The 19,329-nt window shown below is 44.9% G+C and overlaps 1 protein-coding gene across 27 annotated transcripts in view; it reads left to right on the plus strand.

The window, feature by feature from the left end:
• TNRC6C (trinucleotide repeat containing adaptor 6C) overlaps positions 1-19,329 on the plus strand; it is a 151,425-nt gene that overhangs the window by 123,261 nt on the left and 8,835 nt on the right. For 13 of the 27 annotated variants that reach the window (XM_054670177.2, XM_054670172.2, XM_054670176.2 and 10 more), the window contains 9 exons: positions 127-273; positions 3,779-3,898; positions 7,232-7,315; positions 7,582-7,822; positions 12,159-12,326; positions 13,656-13,847; positions 14,343-14,486; positions 18,406-18,582; positions 19,065-19,259. In XM_054670177.2, the coding sequence (XP_054526152.1) occupies positions 127-273; positions 3,779-3,898; positions 7,232-7,315; positions 7,582-7,822; positions 12,159-12,326; positions 13,656-13,847; positions 14,343-14,486; positions 18,406-18,582; positions 19,065-19,259 (1,468 nt within the window). The remainder of the gene's footprint in view (positions 1-126; positions 274-3,778; positions 3,899-7,231; positions 7,316-7,581; positions 7,823-12,158; positions 12,327-13,655; positions 13,848-14,342; positions 14,487-18,405; positions 18,583-19,064; positions 19,260-19,329) is intronic. The other 14 variants (XM_063799367.1, XM_016932998.4, XM_054670175.2 and 11 more) reach the window with 2 other exon arrangements.

The following is a 19,329-nucleotide window of genomic DNA, read 5'->3' on the forward strand; positions in this document are numbered from 1 at the left end:
AAGTTGACAGTGGTAGGAAGTAGAAACAATTTTGCATTCACTTGAAATAGATTATTTCACCCTACCTCCAAACAATGTTACTCTAATGCCTGCCTTGGTAACGTGTTTAATTCTGTCCCTGTGCAGATACCGAGTGGCAATCTGGGTATGTTTGGCAATAGTGGAGCAGCACAAGCCAGGACCATGCAGCAGCCGCCACAGCCACCAGTGCAGCCTCTTAACTCTTCCCAGCCCAGTCTCCGTGCTCAAGTGCCTCAGTTTCTATCCCCTCAGGTCAGACCCACATCCAAGCAGGACTGAGCAACAGGATATAGATGCCAGTGTTTCATGGGGTCCTGTGTTATCTGGAAGTCACTATTTTAAAGTGAGAGCTGAGTTAATCCATGTTTAAGAGAAGGCCTTCTGGTTTTTAACCTATAAATTAATTTTAGACTATAAAGTAGTAAATGGATTCTCCTGACCCAGGAGACATTTTCAGAGCTTGCTCCTTGGAATGCCTCAGCCACCCAAACTAGCATTTGGCATCTTCCTGGTCAGAAGCAATATTGAGGGGGAAGGACCTGCCCAACACACTCCCATTGATGTGCCTTTGTCCCAGTCTTTCTCGAGAAAATTATTCGGGTGAACCCAGTGAACTGTCCTAGATCGGTGGGAGAGGAAAGGGACACGCTGTAGTATTGCTGAGGATGTAAAAGAAACCCTTAGAAGCAGCCAAGGACTGAATCATGCTTTAATGAGAAACTAAATGTGCTCTTATATAATAGTGTATATATTATAGATTTTCAGTTATGTTTAATATTCAGAATTAGATCATTTTTGCCAATAGAGTTGGGTTTTTTTTCTTTCTTTCATCCCTTTTCAGGAGTGAACCATAGAGATTGTTAAGAAAAAAATGTTGCCGGGCGCGGCGGCTCACGCCTGTAATCCCAGCACTTTGGGAGGCCGAGGTGGGTGGATCACCTGAGGTCAGGAGTTCGAGACCAGCCTGGCCAATATGGCGAAACCCCATCTCTACTAAAAATACAAAATTAGCCAGGTGTGGTGGCGCATGCCTGTGATCCCAGCTACTTGGGAGGCTGAGGCAGGAGAACCGCTTGACCCGGGGAGGTGGAGATTGCGGTGAGCCAAGATCACACCATTGCACTCCAGCCTGGGCAACAAGAGCGGAAACTCCTTCTGAAAAAAAGAAAGAAAGGAAAAAAGGTCAAATCGAATTAAGGAAAAGGATATTGCTGTTTGGCATGGCTCTGAGGCCTAATATATATCAATTGTTCTTGTTAATATTGTTTATTTTTAGCACATTTTACAATTTTAGGCTTTGGACCAAGTTTTTAATTACAGTGTTAGTTCTTACCCCTTATAATATATTTGATAATCAATGGTATTGATAACATCTTTGCTGCGTGGGGTAACTCAGGGCTCTAGTTGATATGTAATTCTGGTGTGAAGGTTGACTGGAGCCCTGCCCTGAGAGAGCAGCAGCATCATGAAGTACTTACAACATTCTAGCATTCTAGCAAAGAGGGAAAAAACTGCTTTCTTCCTCAAGAGACCTCTGATATCAAGAAGATAGTTAAAATTTCTGAGGGATCTTATGTTCAACCTGTTCCAAAAGAGAACGTGTTAATTCATCAATCTTCTATTATTCATAAAATTTAATTTAAATGTGTTTAGTTTGTTGGAATATGGTGTCTTAGTCCATTTGGGCTGCTGTAACAAAATACCTTAGACTGGGTCATTTACAACAGCATGAATGTATTGCTTGCAGTTCTGGAGGCTGAGAAGTCCAAGATCAAGGTGCCAGAAGATTCAGTGTCTGGTGAGGGCCCGTTTCTCATAGATGGCAACTTTTATGCATCCTCATGTGGTGGAAGGGGCGAACAGGCTTCCTCAGGCCTCTGTCATTAGGGTGCTGATCCCATTCATGGGGGCTCCTGATCACCTCCCAAAGGCCTCCACTCTTAACACCACCACAATTAGGGTTTGGGTTTCAACATAGGAATTCTCGGGGGACACAGACATTCAGACCATAGCATATGGGAAGGCAATGCTAGCATACGAAAAAGAGCAGGATGCACTGGGCACTGCATTGAGGGTAATTCTCGCTCTGTAATTGTTCAAACCCAGGTTTGTGCACTGAGTTGATAGTGCACAATTATCAATATAACTAATACATGTAACTATTATCAGGCAATAATAAAAGTTATTAGATAATAGTTAAATGTATTCGTTAGGATATAGGATAAGCCACTATAACAAAGAGGCCTCAAAAAACAGTAGCTTAAACTAGGTAGACATTGATCTCTCTCAGGTTACAGTGCAGAAAGAAGCAGTGCAGGGATCGGGGGCGGCTCTGCCATAGCCACTTCCCAGGAACAGGGGAAAAGGCAGCACTACTGTGCGGGTGGCCTTGAAATTGCACACGCCACTTCCAGTCACATCCCACTGCCCAGACCCAGGCCACAGCTGCACCCAGTCTGAGAGGCAGTAGCAGAAGAAGCAGTTAGTCTTCCCCACACAAAGCAAACCAGCACGTCCCAAATGGCAAGGCATCTGTGTGCCGTCTCACTGTTTCTTCTGTATCTCCCTGTTACCTGTAAGTACTGATAGGAAGGACACAGAACCTTGGAAAGTTCATTTATAATTAAAATATTTGGAGGATGAGATCTCTGAAGACTTTCCTTCTTCCTTCCCTCCTTTCTTTTTCTTTTCTTTCTTATTCTTTGCGTGCTAACTACTAATGTTAAAATGTCCATACATTTTTTAATGGCCTTTGACATTTCACCCATGAGACAAATATAATTATTATTGCAGGATCTGGCCAGCAGCCTGCGGTGCAACAGGGCTCTTTCTTTGTTCCCAGGCAGATCGGCAGGTCGAGAAATAAAAGACACACACGAGATAGTGAAAGCTGGGTCCGGGGGGTCACCGCCTTCTGATCCTGTGATGCCGCCAATGCACTGGATATACCGGCATTTATTATTAAGTTTAGTGAGGGCAGGGGTAGGTTAGTGAGGGATTTAGGGTCGTTTGATTATGAGGTGAGATGATCACATGGGGATGAAGTAATTCTTTAACATAACATCGGTATGCAGAAGTACAGTAGACAGGGATAAGAATTTACAGTATAGTGTGTGCATCAGCAGTTTCTAACAGAGCCTTAAAACAGAAACACAGTCTGTCCATAACCTGTGTTTAGTAAGATACTAATCAGTAGTAATAATTGCAGCAAAAGCTGGTTGCAAACAATCAATAGAAACAGGACGTGAAACTGGATAACTGTTTAGACCACACATTCTCAGAAGGGAGTATGCCTTAACCCTAAAGAGACCTAGAAGAGCCGTGGCAAGATGAGGGCGTTTGTAACCCTATCTTATCCATATGGACAGGCGCCCCTCATGCATCCGTTTATAGGCTCTCCCCAAGGGTCGCATTCCATTCCCAGAGCTATGAACATCTGCTTTTGTGGGATAGGAATCTTGGTGATGTGAAACCTCCCTGACTGCACATCCATTTATAGGCTCTCTGCAGGGGGAAGCACATCACGCGCTGTTGGCTCATTCTGGCAGCCCAACCTTGCATTGTCTTTACACAGTCCTGCATGCAATTTTGTATTTACAATAATCAGGAGCATTTCATCTTTTATTCCATAGCAGTAGTTTCAGGGGGTCTCCCTACAAATTATCATTTAATCATTTTTGAATTTTGAAAAACTACAGGTACAAGTAACTATTTTAACAGAGATACAACGGCTAATAGTATATTTTATGTTAAACAGGTTCAAGCACAGCTTTTGCAGTTTGCAGCAAAAAACATTGGTCTCAACCCTGCACTATTAACCTCGCCAATTAATCCTCAACATATGACGATGTTGAACCAGCTCTATCAGCTGCAGCTGGTGAGTGGATAGACCCATGCAAGTTACAGCATGCAGGCCAAGTGCAGATGCACAGCACCTGCTGAGAGCAGCAGTTGTGATAATGTTTGTCTTCATGTCAGGGATGTCACTGAGATTCTCATGAAGTATTTAAACTCTTCGTGAGTTAGGGAGTTCTCACTCAAAGGTGTCCTACTAGGTTTTCTAAATGTTTTGGCCTCTTTGTTTTTGTTTTTGTTTAGAGGCAGCATCTTACTATGTTGCCAGGCTGGTCTGGAACTCCTGGACTCAAGGGATCCTCCCACCTCAGCCACCTGAGTAGCTGAGACCATGGGTGTGCACCACTGTACATGGCTTGGCCTCTTTGTGTTCAGAAAATCTACCAATCTACCAGATTTTATAATTAGGCATGTCTTTTCAGTTGAGCTCTCAGCCAGAGTTTCTGAGAACCACAGAACACAAAAAATCATTTGAGTGACTATTTTCTCAGTTATTCTAAGGATGGTATACATAAATACTATTCTAGAAGCACAGGAGAAAAATTGCTTTATTACATATAGTAGATGCCTTAGAGCATTAGAACTTAATTCTCTCATGAAACCCCGGTCAAGAATGGCTGATGTGACCTAATAATTCTTGAAAGTTTTGTAACTTCACATAATCTTGATTTTTTTTTAAATTTTCAAACAGTCTTACTGATTTTACTATAATTGCCATGTCATTGTATACCTAGATGCTTACTGAAATTATATACACTAAAAGACCCAGTTAATTATTTCATTCTTTAATGTGGGTATCTGATTTATTTAGCAATCTTAGCCAGCAACTTCATCACCTAGAAAATGACCAGGAATCGGCCGGGCACGGTGGCTCATGCCTGTAATCCCAGCATTTTGGGAGGCCCAGGCGGGTGGATCACCTGAGGTCAGGAGTTTGAGATTAGTCTGGCCAACATGGTGAAACCCTGTCTCTACTAAAAATACAAAAATTAGCCGGGCATGATGGCGCATGTCTGTAATCCCAGCTATTCGGGAGGCTGAGGCAGGAGAATCGCTTGAACCTGGAAGGCGGAGGTTGCAGTGAGCCTCGCACCTTTGCACTCCAGCCTGGGCGACAGAGCAAGACTCCATCTCAAGAAAAAAAAAAAAAGAAAATCATGACCAGGAATCATGAAGGAGAAAAAAAAAAAAAAAAAGAATGGGAACTCCAAAAGACAGAACCATTGGCATAAAATCTTTGCTAATGCGAGAGTACTTCAGCCCTCAGTCTTTCCCCTTTGCTGTTTTTTAGACACATGTCCAACAAGTTTGAGGTCTGCTTTTCTGTAAGCAGCAGGGGAGGATAGAAGGAAGGAGGGAAGGACGTGTCCCAGAGACACATGCTATGTGTCCTCGCTTTAGTGGAAAGCACAGAGCTCTAGACATGAGGTCAGGACCAAGGCTTGGCCCTCAGAGACTGTTTTTTCTTTTTCTTTTTCTTTCTTTCTTTTTTTTTTTTTTTTGAGATGGCGTCTTGCTAGTCTTGCTCTGTTGCCCAGGCTGGAGTGCAGTGGCACGATCATGGCTCACTGCAGCCTCTGCCTTGTGGGTTCAAGCAATTCTCCTGTCTCAGCCTCCCGAGTAGCTGGGATTACAGGCGCCCGCCACCACGCCCAGCTAATTTTTGTATTTTTAGTAGAGACAGGGTTTCACCATGTTGGTCAGGCTGGCCTCCAACTCCTTACCTCAGGTGATCCTCCCGCCTCAGACTCCCAAAGTGCTGGGATTACAGGCGTGAGCCACTGCGCCTGGCCAGAGACTGTTTTTCCATCTGTCAGAAGGGAGGTGGTGCTGTAGTGAGGAATCGCTGTGGGGAGGCAGTGCACATGTGCAGTCCTATTGCTTTCAGTCCTGCCCGCCGGAGACCACTGACCTCCAAAGGAAAGGAGACAGCTCTGAAAACAGGCACTCATAGAAAAAGCATGCAGGCTTAGAGCTGTTACTGTAGAGGAAGATCGCTTTCTGCCACTAGATGACGCTGCAGGCATTGCTGCAGCCCTGACACAGAGCTGATTATCTTACTGATGTGCTAGAATCTTTTAGTTATACAGTAAGTTTTTATTGACCTCTATAGTGTGAAAGACATCAAGAAAATGTTGAATTACCAATAGGGTGTTCTAATTTTAAAACAATGTATTCTGTTCTTAAATTTTTTTCCAGAAAAATTGGAAAAATAAAGTTTCAGTGCTTCCATAAGGTTAAGTTTTAGGCCTATAAGGATTCACTTAAGTGGGGTATTTTATTCCTCCATGATTACAGATGAAGGAGGCATTTCTAATAGTATAATCTCCACCTTTATTTGGATTCTACTTTGATGAGTCTTGCCAAAAATGTCCCTAAAATTCATGTTGTAAGAAAAAAAATCATGATATTCAACCAACATTTCAAAACAGTCAAATGACCAAAGCTTCTATGTCAGTGTACAGAAGAATATCATCATAACTTTAACCAACTTTGTAGATGACAAGTTTGTGTGACAAAAGGGCCCACAAATCTGCATTTCAGGTTCTCTCTTAGCTTTCATTCCCATGATGTTAGGGAGATAACCACGTTGTTTAACACACATTATTCTTGAATGATTTGGGACAGTTACTACCAGTGTTTTGTCACATTGTCTGGGCTGTCCTGGACTTCAGTCTCCATCATTATAGAATACGTTGGTTTTTTGTTTTTTTTTTTAAGTTTCAGTTTGTATGAATCAAGCAGAAGAATTTTGATTTCTTCATTAAATGAAAAATATTTGCTGACCAACATCATCACCAACACTAAACGGGTATTGACTCTGTGATTTTTTTTAGTTCTGCGCACTAAAAAAGTGGATAAGACATTAATCTTTTAAAAGTGCTCTGTGCCTCCAGAATATGTGTCAGCCATGGCTGGGCGCCGTGGCTCATGCCTGTAATCCCAGCACTTTGGGAGGCCGAGGCAGGCAGATCACGAAGTCAGTAGTTTGAGACCAGCCTGGCCAACATAATGAAACCCAGTCTCTACTAAAAATACAAAAATTAGCTGGGCATGGTGGCACGCGACTGCAATCCCAGCTACTCGGGAGGCTGAGGCAGGAGAATTGCTTGAACCCGGGAGGCAGAGGTGGCAGCGAGCTGAGATCGCGCCATTACACTCCAGCCTGGATGACAGAGCGAGACTCCATCTAAAAAAAAAAAAAAAAAAAAAGAGTATGTGTCAGCCACAGTATGGGCCAAGAAGAGTGGCTAGGTTCTCTTTTTTTATTTTTTAACTAATGTCAGAAAGTTGAACCATTAGTTCAACTTACACTTAATTATTATACTATTTTAACTCTTCGTTCTGTCAACAGGCATACCAACGTTTACAAATCCAGCAGCAGATGTTACAGGCCCAGCGTAATGTGTCCGGATCCATGAGACAACAGGAGCAGCAAGTAGGTGCTACCCAGATTGATTTTTGTCATGAGCTATAATTTTCCCTGATAGAAGAGACGCTAATTGATGAACTATTAGATGATCGTTGATTTTTCTCTAGCCAAGCCTTCCTTTGAAAATTCCTGGGTTCAGCTAGATTTGGGAGGAGGTTGGCCTAGCCAGTAGTGGCCTCAGCATAAAGACAATGAAGAATGCATTTGGTCCCTAGACAAGCCGTGAGTGTCCCTTCCCACCTGGTTAACGCACCTATGTCTCTGCCTGCCAGGTTGCGCGCACAATCACTAATCTGCAGCAGCAGATCCAGCAGCACCAGCGCCAGCTGGCCCAGGCCCTGCTCGTGAAGCAGCCACCACCGCCACCGCCCCCGCCGCACCTGTCTCTGCACCCCTCTGCAGGCAAATCGGCCATGGACAGCTTCCCCTCGCACCCACAGACTCCCGGCCTACCTGACCTGCAGACCAAAGAGCAGCAGTCTTCACCCAACACCTTTGCTCCTTACCCTCTCGGTGAGTGTCCCATGGTCTTCAACAGCCACATCAGGTAGAGAGGGTACCTGGAGTCCGTATGTGGTAGCCAGGGCAGCATTTCAGTGGTTAGGAGGACTGGCCAGCACTGAAACCATAGCCTGTTGGAAATGCAGCCCCAGACAAAATCAGAGAGCAGGTATCTCAAGGCTTTTTAATTAAAAAAAATTTTTTAAATTATTTTTTTGAGAGATGGGGGTCTCACCATGTTGCTCAGGCTGGTCTTGAACTCCTGGGCTCAAGCAATCCTCCCACCTCAGCCTCTTAAAGTGCTGGGTTTATAGGTGTGAGCCACCATGCCCAGCCTCAAGGATTTGTAATAAGGGAACAACACTAACAACGTTGTATAGAGCAGGAGTTTTGCCGCTGCCATAATACTCTCAGTATAAAACCTTTAAAGGTAGTACCAGTCAGAGCCCCCAAAATCTCATTTCCATTGTCAAATCTCCAAAGTTTGTTCTATTCCTAGTCTACTCTGAACTGTACTTTACCAGCCACTGTCCTCCAGCCTAAACCACAGAGAAGACTTTATAATGGTTTGGTCAGTAAAAGTATTCAGATTTACATTAAAAGCACTTCCTAAAAAGCAGTGGTTGTTGATACAACTCATTTTGTATGAAATGTGATTTGTATAATCGACCAAATCAACATATATATGTTGAAATCTAACTTGTAGAAGCACACTCAGCACTTGAAACCCGCAGGTCAGTATAAGACATGGTGCCAGGCCTCGAGGTCAGGCCAGCCAGGAGAGACACAGCTCACATACCTGAAGACACCAGAGGGTATAAATTAGTAAATTGATTCTGCATGGACTAATTTGCTGTTAAGAATTCAGAAGTTAGTGAAAGCACTTTAGGCTTGTCTGTTGATTGCTATTAGAGTCTGTAGATACAGGACAAAGGGTTATCGGTAACTTGGAAAATACATCTGTAAAGGGGCAAAGGCCAGTTGAGTGGTAGTGAATTTGCTGCCAGCAGATAATATTCATTTATCTAATTCTATTCAATGTCTCTGAAAAGAGCGGTATATTGTAATCATATGAATCCTTTTTACTTGACATATTATAAATGTGGTATATCTTTAATATGAGATTGATAAATACTAGACTAGATGATCTCATTCCTTAATTATTGTCTCATCCATTAGAGCCCTTTGTGTCGAAGTAGGTTAGACCTGACTTAGGAATTAGACTCCCTAGGTTTGAGTCCCAACTCACCACCAAGAGGCTCACTACTAACTTGGGCAACTTGCCTAGCTGCTGTTTGCTTCAATTTCTTTATTTTTCTTTCTTTTTTTTTGGTAGAGACAGGGTCTTTCTATGTTGCCCAGGCAAGTCTCAAAACTCCTGGCCTCAAGTGATCCTCCCTAAGTGTTAGGATTACAGGCCTGAGACACCATACTGAGCCATGCCTTAATTTCTTCATCTGTAATGTGGAAATACTTAACTCCTAGGTTTGTTTTAAAGATTAAATGAGCTAATATGTAAAGTTCTCTTTTTTCTTTTTTTATTCTCTCTTTCTTTTTTTTTTGGCTGGAGTGCAGTGGCGTGATCATAGCTCACTGCAGCCTCAAACTCCTGGCCTTAAGCGATCCTCCTGGTCTCAGCTTCCCAAAGTGCTGTGATGACAGGCATGAGCCATCACACCTGTCCTAATGTGCAAAGTTCTTAAATAGTGCCTAGCACATAGCAAACACTTTGTAAAATGTCAGCTACTTATGTAAGTGCTTCTGTTCTAGAAACAAATTGCATGCCACCTATTATCCTAAAATGCATTAGCTTCAGCTTTCTATTATTCACCTGTCTTCTTCACCTATATTTGGAGGATAAAGTACACTTATCGTTACTTTTTTTTTTTTTTTGAGATAGAGTCTTGCTCTGTTGCCCAGGCTGGAGTGCGATGGCGCAGTCTCGGCTCACTGCAACCTCCACCTTCTGGATTCAAGCAATTCTCCTGCCTCAGCCTCCCAAATTGATGGGATTACAGGCGTGCATCACCACGCCTGGCTAATTTTTGTATTTTTAGAAGAGACTGGGTTTCACCATATCGGCGAGGCTGGTCTCAAACTCCTGACCTCAAGTGATCTGCTCACCTAAGCCTCCCAAAGTGTTGGGATTACAGGCGTGAGCCACCATGCCCGACCACTTATCTTTACTCTTAAGGATTTTTTCTCTTAGTACAAGTTAAAGAATTCACGCAGCGAATCTTTGAAATTAGTTGAAAAATAATTTGGATAATATTTTATAATATTCACAGTAAAGTTATAAATGTATTAAAAGCAAATAACTAATAAAGTCTAGGAAAGTTTGGTTGTAAAATTGCCTATCTTGTTGGCTCTCAGCATTTCTCTGCAGCAGCACCTATGTTGAAGAGCCTGCTAGACACTCATGAATTCATGTAAAGAAACCAGCAGCCCATGGTCAGTAGTGGGGGCTCCTAGCTACCTTCCTTCCCTCATGTTCAGCCTGTCGTTGTTATTCTCAGTCTTTTGCCACCTGGAGTTCGCCATCTAGATGGGAAGAGCAGGCATATAAACGGGAAAAAATAACCTTGATACCAGTGTCATGTGATTCTTACAGGGCTCTAGAGAAGGAAAAGTTCACTTTCACTTTGAGTGGTGAAAGAAAAATCAGAGAATAGGATTAAGCTTGAACCTCAAATGATTGGATAGGATTACAGTAAATAAAGAGGAAGCCTTTCCAAATAAAGGGGAAGCCTCACGTAGCACAGAAGAAAGAGGCCTGACTTGTTTCAGGGGCCCATTTTGCAAGGGCCAGGCCAGTCTAGCTGACTTTCCCAGAGGGGAAAGTTGGGAGAGATGGGTTGGTGCCAAATTGTGAAATTTGGAGCATTCTGAAGGCCAGGTTGAAGCCCTGACATTGTTGCCACCTTACCTGGCTAGATCTGTACAAGCTGAAACGAAAAGAACCCACACAGCAGAGATTGCAAGTAGGCAGCCCTGTGGCACTGATGGGCTTGCAAAGGCGTTTTGTTAGGTCTGCGAAGTGTGTGTGTGCATGTGCGTAGGTGTGTGTTAATGCCAACATTCAAAAATTGGGGAAAGTGGCTTCTGGCTTCTCTTAAAAATGGCTATAATGGGTCTATGTTCCATGTAGCAATAGGTGGTTGGCCCCAGTAGCACCTGTTTATTTAGACAGGACAGACACTCTCTGGTTTGCCACAGTCCCCATGAAGCCCACTTCTTCATGTGCCTGGCCCACCTGGCTCCTATGGGCATTTGAATTTGCAGCCTCTGAAATAAAGGTAAGAACCAGAATGTTCAGCACCTGGCTTAGTAGTAGAGGCTCACTGTGCTTACGTACCGTGTGGCGTAGTACTTACGGTAAGGACCTATGGGGTATGTGTATGTGGTAATGGGAACTGCAGCTGGAAATACAAGGGGAGGGGGGCGCTTGTGCTGGTTATTCCCTTCCAAACAAGCAGGCTGTCCTGCTCCAATCTAGTGTCCTCATCAGAAACTCTTTACTTCAACCTTCTTTTCATTGTCCTCCTCATCATCTTTCTTTATTAACCTAGCTTAGTGCAGGTCCTGGACAGATAACCAGGTACCTGCTTTTAGCTATAAGGAATGAGCCCAGAAGCCTCAGCTCACCATCCCAGCTGGGGGCAGATGGCAGCACCCCCGCTGTCAAATAGTTCAGTTCCTTAAAATTAGTTTGATACTTAATTCACAGACTCTTTCAGAGCAGACTTTTGTAAAGGAAACTCACTAAAGGTAGAACTGAATTATCCTATCAGTCTGTTTCATAGGTGGTACTTTAGAGTTCTGGAAAAGTGTTTTTGACCTGATGAGTTTCCGTAAGATATCCCAAAACAAAGAAAGATTTTCCTAATAGTTTGGGCTTTTTCTATTTTCCTGTGGACTCTGAGAAGCCTCAGGACCATGTTTATCCAGCACTGAAACAAGTAAAATGAAGAGAATTGTGGGCCTTACTTAATCAAAGACTATTCACATTTTCACCTTAATTTAGGAATAATATTCCTAGAAATACATGTTGTTATGACGATAAGTAGTATTTTTTCACCAGCACTAAAAGTTATAGTTAAAATATTTTGCTGTATCCCAGCTACTTGGGAGGCTGAAGCAGGAGAATCGCTTGAACCTGGGAGGCGGAGGTTGCAATGAGCCAAGATCGTGCCATTGCACTCCAGCCTGGGCATCAAGAGCAAGACTCCGTCTCAAAAAAAAAAAAAAAATTTGCTGTAAGCGAAGACTGAAATAGCTTCTATAGGAGAGCTTTAGAATGAAGTCATTTAGAGGAGCAGGCGAATCCTAATCGCATCTCTCTCTTTAGCTGGACTGAACCCAAACATGAATGTCAACAGCATGGACATGACCGGTGGCTTGTCGGTGAAGGACCCATCCCAGTCCCAGTCACGCCTCCCCCAGTGGACGCACCCCAACTCCATGGATAACTTGCCCAGTGCCGCTTCCCCCCTGGAGCAGAACCCTAGCAAGCATGGTACGTCTGAGCTAGGATGCCTGTGGTGGGGTCACTGCTGGCTTATTAATCGATCGTCCTGTTGTATAGCATGCCCATTCTATACTTTTCTAAGAATTGAGCACTGAAAGTTGGATTTAAAATAACCCATTCCATTATAGTGCATATAAGATCTCAGCTAGTCACTGATCAAACTTCTTAAAACCCAACCATTAGATCTTAGCTACAAACTTAGAAATAATTTGAAAACCCCAGAGCAGCAAAGAATCTAGGTCATAGCCTGTGTACTTTTTTTATGTATCTATATTCATCAACAAAAACTTGAGTCTGCTGAAATGTTTTCAATAAAATGGTACAACATAAATAGAAAATCAAATATACAGTATGTATGGGAACTGCAGCTGTAAATACTAGGGTGCATTTCTGTTGGTTATTCCCCTCCATCCAAGCAGTCTGTCTTACTCCAAACTGGTGTCCCCATCGGGAACTCTTTACTGATGGACACACCAGTAAGGTGGAAGCAAAAATGATAACCATAGGAGGTAATCTCACTCTCAAGCATTAAATTTAACTCTGAACTTCCTGGTAGAATAAACAGCAAAGGAAATTCAGTAGGTTACGTAGTTCTCTCTTGATAGGAAGCATTCTAAAAAGAAAAAGGAAACTATGTCTCATGGTTAACTTATGGAAAATCATCACACACTGCTGGCACCTTTCTTAGCAGGAGGGCTCTGCTGCCTGTAGCTGGTTGGTTTGGTTCTGTATGAATTTTTAACATCCACTGTGTTCTTCCATAGTGAGGGTTTCAGACTAAAAGGAGGGAAGAGATAACAGCAAATTTGATAGCTAATCACAAAGACTCATAAGTTGTCCCCAAAAAGATTTATTAAGGGCAGCTTCCCATGGTATGGATATGTATTTTGTAAAGACTTCTTACTGGACAAACTGAAATTGTTCTTCAAGGGTTTCAATCTTTCAGGGCTGAAATTGCAGCTAACTGAAACAGTCACTGGCCAGGCATGGTGGCTCACACCTGTAGTTCCAGCTACTTGGGAGGCCAAGGTGGGAGGATCGCTTGAGCCCAGGAGGTTGAGCCCTGATCACATCACTACACTCCAGCCTGGGCAACAGAGTGAGAAGTTGTCTCAAAAAAATAAATAAATAAATAAATAAATAAAGTCATTGATTCTTACAGAATCCTAGACAGACCAAGTCTTACAATTCATGTAACTGAATAGGGCAAGGCATTGGACCTAGAACAGAAGGTACATAGGGAGGCTTAGGGTATCTTCTGGTGTCTCTCAACTGGAGAGTATTCACTCGCTTGTTTGTTTCCTATTGTCCCCATAGGTGCTATCCCTGGAGGTCTAAGCATTGGGCCTCCAGGTAAGTCCTCCATTGATGACTCCTATGGCCGGTACGAGTTAATCCAGAACAGTGAGTCACCAGCCAGTCCTCCCGTAGCTGTTCCCCATAGCTGGTCACGTGCCAAATCTGACAGTGATAAAATCTCAAATGGCTCTAGCATCAACTGGCCCCCAGGTAAGACCATGCAACACTTCTGTGCAACAGCAGCAGGTCAGAATGTGCTCCAAGCCCGCAGAGAGTGATTAGGCTGAGAGGACCCAGAATCTGAGCTGAGGATCTGGAAGCGTTAAGCCCAGAGCTTTGGCATTTTCCTTGGAAATCCATTTGTCAGATCAATTTTGGGTATGGTTAGCATCAGGCATTTTTCTGTAAACCCTTAGTTCAACATGAGGAGTGGAAGGGGTGGCAGGGAGGAAGCACACTGCACACTATCCGGTAAAACTATTCCAACCCTGTGTGAAAACTAGCTTAATATGATAGCTGTGATACCTGGTTCTAGTTTGTTCCAAAGGATTGATTGCTTTAATGAAAGAGAGTATAAAGTGTACCTCTAATTTAATTAGCAGATTATAAAAATTTCTACAAACAGGACAAAACATCTTTTAAAATGTCGTGAATCAATGTGCTGGTGTTCTGATCTGTGGCTTCTCATTTTGGTTTCTTAAACAGAATTCCATCCGGGAGTTCCATGGAAAGGACTGCAGAATATTGACCCTGAGAATGACCCTGACGTCACTCCTGGCAGTGTCCCCACTGGGCCTACCATCAATACCACCATCCAGGATGTCAACCGCTACCTCCTCAAGAGTGGAGGTGAGGGTGCTGCTCTGCCTGCCTCTGCATGGACGGTCTCTCTAGACCCATTTGGAGATGTCAGGGGTGACAGGTTGGGCTGGGAGGCAGGGATGATACAAGGCACAGTTGGCGGGCACCTTTTCTAGTCACCTGAAGCAGCATGAAAGGACAGCAGGTAGTGCTTATGGGGAAATGGAAATCAATTTGAGTTTCTGCTGGATTTTTTATTATTATTACTTTTTTTTTTTTTTTTTTTTTTTTGATGAAGTCTCACTCTGTCGCCCAGGATGGAGTGCAGTGGCATGATCTCAGCTCTCTGCAATCTCCACCTTCTGGGTTCAAGCGACTCTCCTGCCTCAGCCTCCCAAGTAGCTGGAATTACAGGCATGTGTGCCACCATACCAGGCTAATTTTTGTATTTTTAGTAGAGACAGGGTTTTGCCATGTTGGCCAGGCTGGTCTCGAACTCCTGACCTCAGGTGTCGCCCATGCTGCTGGATTTATTGATAAGTAATGTCTTATCATAGAAGTGCCATCTCTGATAAAGTTTTATCGCAGCATGCTATTTTGTGGAAGAAAGAGCTAGATTGCCATAGGTACTATCACTAATAAGGCCACCTAGGTAGTTCCCAAAACATTGAATTTCCCACTTGAAATATGACTCATTGGAGCCATGTGTTTTGTGTTTGCTTCTTTTGTTTCTTTTTTTTTTTGAGACAGATTCTCGCTCTCTTGCCCAGGCTGGAGTATAGTGGCGTGATCTTGGCTCACTGCAACCTCCGCCTCCCAGGCTCAAGTGATTCTCATGCCTCAGCCTCCCGATTAGCTGGGACTACAGGCGTGCACCACCACACCCAGCTAATTTTTTCTATTTTTAGTAGAGATGGGGTTTCACCATGTTTGCCAGGCTGATCTCGAACTCCTGACCTCAAGTGATCCGCCTGCTTTGGCCTCCCAAAGTGCTGGGATTACAGGCGTGAGCCAGTGTGCCTGGCTGCTTCTGTGGTTCTTTAAAGTGATAGGCTTCTAAATGTGTCTGTGGTTTGGCTGGAAAGCCAACATAAGTACAGATTGCCCTTTCTGTTTAATGCTGTGTATTCCTTGGGGTTACACAGCTGCTTTTTGGATGCAGCTGCATTTCGGAACAGGGATGTTATGGGTGTCCCTGCTGTCAGACACAGCCAAGTGATGCAGGAAAAGGATCCGTGTAAGATGGCAGAGGACAGGTGAGGCGCCAGCCAGAATCAGAGACCCAGCCCTCCCCGCTTGTCACACTTGGTGGGGCACCAGGGTTGTGCCAGACAGGAAAATTAGCATATTTTGAGGGATGTGGAGAAGTGGGATGCAGATTGTACAGATCCAAGTCATAAGGGAAGTTGGAAAGAACCGAAGTTGCATGGCAGAGCTTCCCGAGTGGTGCCCAGATGAAGCATCAGGTAGCCCCTTAGCCTCCAGGCAGAACCAGGGCCACTGGGAGTGGCCTCTGCCATCGCCTGAGTGTGCCATGGTGTGAAGAAGATGGCCCGAGAAACACGTGACAGCTGTCCTCAAGCTCCACATGCAGCTGTCCTCCAGCTCCATAGCCTGCCCAGTTAAGGAGATCAACTTGCGGAGAGGGCAGAAGAGAACCTAAGCCTAAGAAATGCATTGGCCTTTGAGATAAGGCAAGGAAATGGCATCTCCAGCCCTGAGCCTAAGAACCAGCCAGCCAGCCAACCTGCCAACCGGGGTGACTTGTAGCTCCAAGTGAACATCGTTTGACTTCCCGGGTGCTCGACGTTTGGGTCTTGAGCCTGCCCTGGCACTTGTACACAGACATCAGTATTCAGCAGTAGCCAGTTCATGTGGCTCATGCCAGGCCTCCCCTTCAGCTCGTGACCAGCACGAGGAACCTTGTTGCTCCACTCTGGTACCTCTCTCGGTTGTGTTTAGGGATACATTAGGGTTTGTTATTGAAAGAAAGGGGAGTACAATGAACATCTCTTCACGTAGAAATTGCTAACCAGAAAGCACTAGCAGGCCGAGCACAGTGGCTTACACCTGTAATCCCAGCACTTTGGGTGGCCAAGGTGGGAGAATCACTTGAGGCCAGGAATTTGAAACCAGCCTGGGCAATATAGTGAGACCCTGGCTCTACAAAAAATTAAAAATGAAAACATTTCGCTGCGTGTGGTGGCACACGTCAGTGGTCCCAGCTACTCAGGAGGCTGAGACAGGAGAATCACTTGACCTTGGGAGGTCAAGGCTGCAGTGAGCTGTGATTGGTCCACCGCACTCCAGCCTGGGTGACAGAGCAAGACTTCGTCTCAAAAAAAGAAAAGGCCTCCCAAAGCACTGGGATTACATGCGTGAGCCAGTGCGCACGGCCGAGCTGACACCCTTTTAAAGTAAAGACCTTCTTGAGGGAATTCACACAGGAACAGAGAACAGACAGCTCACACGTTCCCACTTACAAACGGGAGCCCAACACCGAGTTCACACAACACAAAGAAGGGAGCAGCAGACACCGGGGCCTGCTGTAGGGTAGAGGGTGGGAGGAAGGAGAGGATTCAGAAACTGCCTGTGGGGTACTGTGCTCACTACCTAGGTGATGGAATGATCTCTACACCACACCCCCACGACGTACAGTTCACCTGTGTGACAAACCCGCACATGGACTCCCTGAACCCAAAATAAAAATTGGAAAAAATAAAAGTGAAGACCTGCAGATTACCCATAAATGTTAACTTCCCTCAGCTCTGGTGCCCTCATTCTAAAGAGGTCCCTTGCAGCAGGGCAGCTGCAAACAGCTGTGCAGGTTGGACACTGCACGTGTCCAGGAGGTGCCACACGCCTGGTTATTCACTGCACAACGCCATGTGGGCCTACGGCTGAGATGCCATGGCTTTTCAGAAACCGTCCGATTCTGTTTGTGGTCATCAGTTTAGCAGCCAGACTGTGCTCATGTTCCCTCTGCTAGCCAGGATACGTGCACTGGCAGAGTCATTGTCCCAATTAGAGCTCTTTCCATCCTGTGTTCACCCCAACTGTCACCATTATTCCATCCTCGCTCTTCTTCTCCAGCTTCTTGCTTTCTTCACAGAATTGAAAGGGAGAGCCACATTAGAAAATATGAAATAAAACCAAGCAGCGAGGAGCTGAGCTTTTACACAAGGGATTGAGGTGCCTTAAGGATGGCCCATTTATCCTAAGTCTCCCTTTCAGGCACAGGGACAAGCTTTCCTCAAAAAACTACAGTCCTAGGGATAGAATAACTCAAGTCCATATACACAGTTATTAGGACAGATGTCTCTTAATTATTCCTGTATTTAAAAAGGGAATCATGAGCCGGGTGTGGTGGCATGCACCTGTGGTCCCTGTGACTCAGGAGGCTGAGGCAAGAGGATCACTGAGCCCAGGAGGTTGAGGCTGCTGTGCACTGTGATCATGCCTTTGAACAGCCACTGTGCTGCAGCCTGGGTGACATTGCAACAGCCCCATCTCTTAAAATTTTTTTAAAGCAAAATATGAGTGTAAGCTGATGGGACACCCCAGTCAGAAGAAATACTCAAATTTTTATGGCAAATTTTGTAATAAAAGGCTTGGAGTTTTGTTCTTCCATTTTGTGGCCATTGTTTGAACTGTGAAAGGATGTAGATTGCCCTGGATTTTTATTTTACCTTATTTGGGAGAGGAAATCAGTGTGGTCCTTTAAAACTCTTAAAACGTGGTATTTTAAGCATTCTGGCGGGAATTCTCAAAGAAGCTCATGCTGCTTCTTGCCCTTTGATTCCTCTGCCTTCAGCAACATCCCAGGCCTCCCTGAGTGGGTACAGGGACCCAGAGTAGGAGGCATGCCCCGTTTCTTCCTTCCCACATGTCACTTTCATGTTCAGGCTTCTATTAAAAATGGCAGCCTAGGGAGAGGTTGATTCCTGATGGTTCTCACACCCCACAGTTAGAGTCATGAACCCGGACACCGCCACCACCTTGCTCAGTGCCGTGTTTGGTTCTGCAGGGTCCTCCCCGCCATCATCTCAGAATGCCACGCTGCCTTCCTCGAGTGCCTGGCCGCTCAGTGCCTCCGGCTACAGTAGCTCTTTCAGCAGCATTGCATCCGCACCTAGTGTTGCAGGTACGCGCCTGGCCTCTAGACTTGCAGGTAGCATTTTCTTTCTTTTCCCAAACAAAACTTTGACAGGCCCCAGCTTTTCCTATTGGCTCTTTACTCACTCCCTGAGCTGGGAGGCCGTGTGGCGTGATGGAGGATGGGTGGGGGCCTTGCCCAGGCACAGTGGACACGTTGGGCACATCAGCTTGCACGCACATGGAAGTGGTAACGTCTTCTCCATACAAGTGTGTGGGCCCACTGCCTTCTCTCTTCCTTTCCCCCATGGCCACAAGGCAAGGGCTCTGCAAGGTTTTGAAAACTTAGAGGCAAAAACACTTCTGGGAATTTGTGGTTGCTTGAGTTTGCCAGGGGCTTGACTTGGTGTTTCTTTGCCTATCACACAGTCTGCTGGTGTTAGAGAGCACTCTGTGTGGCTCCCCAAACACAGCAGTGAGTTTTCTTCTTTGTCTCAAGACTGCATATGCTCCATCTCTCTGCCTTTCTAGGTAAACTGTCAGACATCAAATCGACATGGTCCTCTGGCCCTACCTCCCACACGCAAGCCTCTCTGTCTCATGAACTGTGGAAGGTGCCCAGAAACAGTACTGCACCCACGAGGCCACCTCCAGGGTTAACCAATCCCAAGCCCTCCTCCACCTGGGGTGCCAGCCCCCTCGGCTGGACCAGCTCCTACTCCTCGGGTAAGCTCCATGCTCCTCGTGTTCCAATGGGGGCCTTACCCTTTAGGGGATGTGCTTATCACTTTGCCCT

The sequence above is a fragment of the Pan troglodytes genome, chromosome 19 (genome assembly GCF_028858775.2).
Source record: "Pan troglodytes isolate AG18354 chromosome 19, NHGRI_mPanTro3-v2.0_pri, whole genome shotgun sequence".
Taxonomy (NCBI): domain Eukaryota; kingdom Metazoa; phylum Chordata; class Mammalia; order Primates; family Hominidae; genus Pan; species Pan troglodytes.